General features: G+C 53.2%; 1 protein-coding gene across 1 annotated transcript in view; it reads right to left on the bottom strand.

The window, feature by feature from the left end:
* HPSE2 (heparanase 2 (inactive)) overlaps positions 1–2,019 on the bottom strand; it is a 119,764-nt gene that overhangs the window by 36,372 nt on the left and 81,373 nt on the right. The window contains exons 5-6 of the mRNA XM_010000136.1: positions 1,356–1,529; positions 624–795 (exon numbers count right to left, since the gene is read on the bottom strand). Coding sequence (XP_009998438.1) covers positions 624–795; positions 1,356–1,529 — 346 coding nt within the window. The remainder of the gene's footprint in view (positions 1–623; positions 796–1,355; positions 1,530–2,019) is intronic.

Genomic DNA, 2,019 nt, shown 5'->3' with positions numbered 1-2,019 from the left:
TTCCTGCTGCCAGCAGGCTCCCACACCTCCCTGATTCCTGTAGCTGTCCAATGTCACCTCCAGGTGTCTGCGTCCCTCACTGTCACCATTCCTCCTCCACCTCTGGCCTCCCCAGGCTAGAGACGTGCCAATTCTCCTTGGAGGGAGCAGAGGGCTTGGCCAATGAAGAAAGTTGCTGAAGGTTCTTCCTCTGCACAGATGGAGAAAGCACAGGGAGAAGAAGCCACTACAGGGGAAGAGCAAAGCAATTTGTCCAGGAGGACTCTGAGACAAAATCTGTGCTGGGAAGTGGTGCCAGGACCCAGCAGCATTCAGCAGCCTGCATCTGCACCGCTGCATTCTCTTCACGTCACACCAAGGAGGGCACCTCAGTCTGCCTGTAACTGGGAAATGCTGGGAATACTTGGCATAATCCCACCAAGGACCTCTGCAGAAGTTTAACAGCACGGATGACCACGTCCTCAAGCCCCTGGTGCTGCAGTGGCTGAACTGCACAGAGCCTCACTGCCCTGGCAGCTGTTGGACATCAGGAAGCCAAAGAGCAAGTCTACCTGCTGCAAAGGGCATCAGTCTCAGGATGGGCTTCTCGATCACCTCTTCTTGATCAAAGCAACAGCACTTACCCTTCCAGGAGAGCAATGACATTCTTTCTGGGCCTCCCAATGTTCGGCCCATAGAGGTTTGCTCTGGAATAAGTGCGGATAAGCTGCAGCAGGCTTCTCAGCTGGATGTAGTCCTTCCCCAGCTGGCTGCCGTTCACGGAGCGGCCAATCAGGGTCCGATAGTTATTGGGCTCTGGGAAAATAAAAATAGAAAAGGAAGGCTTGCCAGCTCTGCTCCTTCATCCGTGCTTCCGGAGAGAGAGACACAGCTCACAGGCTGTCGCACAGCTTGAGCTCCACAGACCTGCCCGCCTGCTCTGAGGAGCAGCAGAAGGAGCCTCTGAGAAGTGGATGAGGGTCACTGCTTGCTTTCCTGTGCCAGCATCTCCTCCCACACCCCTTTTGCTATGTGCTGGGTGAAGAACCTGCACTTTGATGTCCTTGTTGGGTCCTCCACTTCCCCTGGCACTGCAGCCACCATCCCAGCCCATACAGCTGCTGGACAAGCTGTACCCAGCAGACGGGGCAGAAACAATGTGGTTTGTACCACCTGATGGAAACATTCAGCTGAGGTGCTCGCAGATGCCAGTTCTGTCTTAGAGATGGTGTGGCCTTATAGCAGGAGCCTTTAAATTCCTCTGAAACTACATTATAATCTGAAATGTCCTATGATCTATAACATCCTCTTCCAAAAGGGAATACCTTCTGCCACACTGAGCACCATTCCCGTGGCTCTCCTGTTCCCACACTCACCATTGCCCAGCTCCCAGGAGATGTTGTACTTCTTGCTGGCGCTGTACTTCAGCAAGCTGAGAGCGTTGGAACTGTTCCAGGAGTTGTTGGGATTTCGGCGCAAAGCATTCAGTGCAAAGATCAGGTGAAGGCCAGAGCAGTCAGCAAAGTTATAGAGTTTGTCTAGAGACCTGGCTGGGAAGAAACAAAAAACAGTTTGTAATTCAAATGAAAGCTAGTTCCAGAGAGGTTCAAATGATCCCGCTGTCCATCAGACCTTGCCTTCCGTGTAGGATGAGCCAGGGTCAAATGCCATCCCCACGACATCTGTAACCACAGAAATGCACCTGACCTTTGAAACTGGGATAGGATTCCAGGTGTGGGCTCATCCCCTTCCAGCATGAAACTTGGATGCCCTCCACCACTCTGTCAGAGCTAGGGGCCATGTTACCAGAGACAAGTGGCTTTATAACATCTCTTTTCATCTGCTCTTGGCAAGGAAAGTTCAGCCTTTCCTGTGCTTATCCTGCCTTGCATCTCTTTCAGAGCAGCTCCCTGCAGTGTTGGGGAGCAAAGGGGGAAATCTCTGCCCCAGGGCTGCCACCTCACAGCCACCTCTCCTGCACGCTGCCACAGCCTGCTGTCTGCTCTCACAGCCCCCTGTGCAGCAACCAAGCCCCAGCAG

The sequence above is a fragment of the Chaetura pelagica genome, unplaced genomic scaffold (assembly GCF_000747805.2).
Source record: "Chaetura pelagica isolate M959 unplaced genomic scaffold, ChaPel_1.0 scaffold436, whole genome shotgun sequence".
Taxonomy (NCBI): Eukaryota; Metazoa; Chordata; class Aves; order Apodiformes; family Apodidae; genus Chaetura; species Chaetura pelagica.
This window is presented reverse-complemented; position numbering and strand designations above follow the sequence as displayed.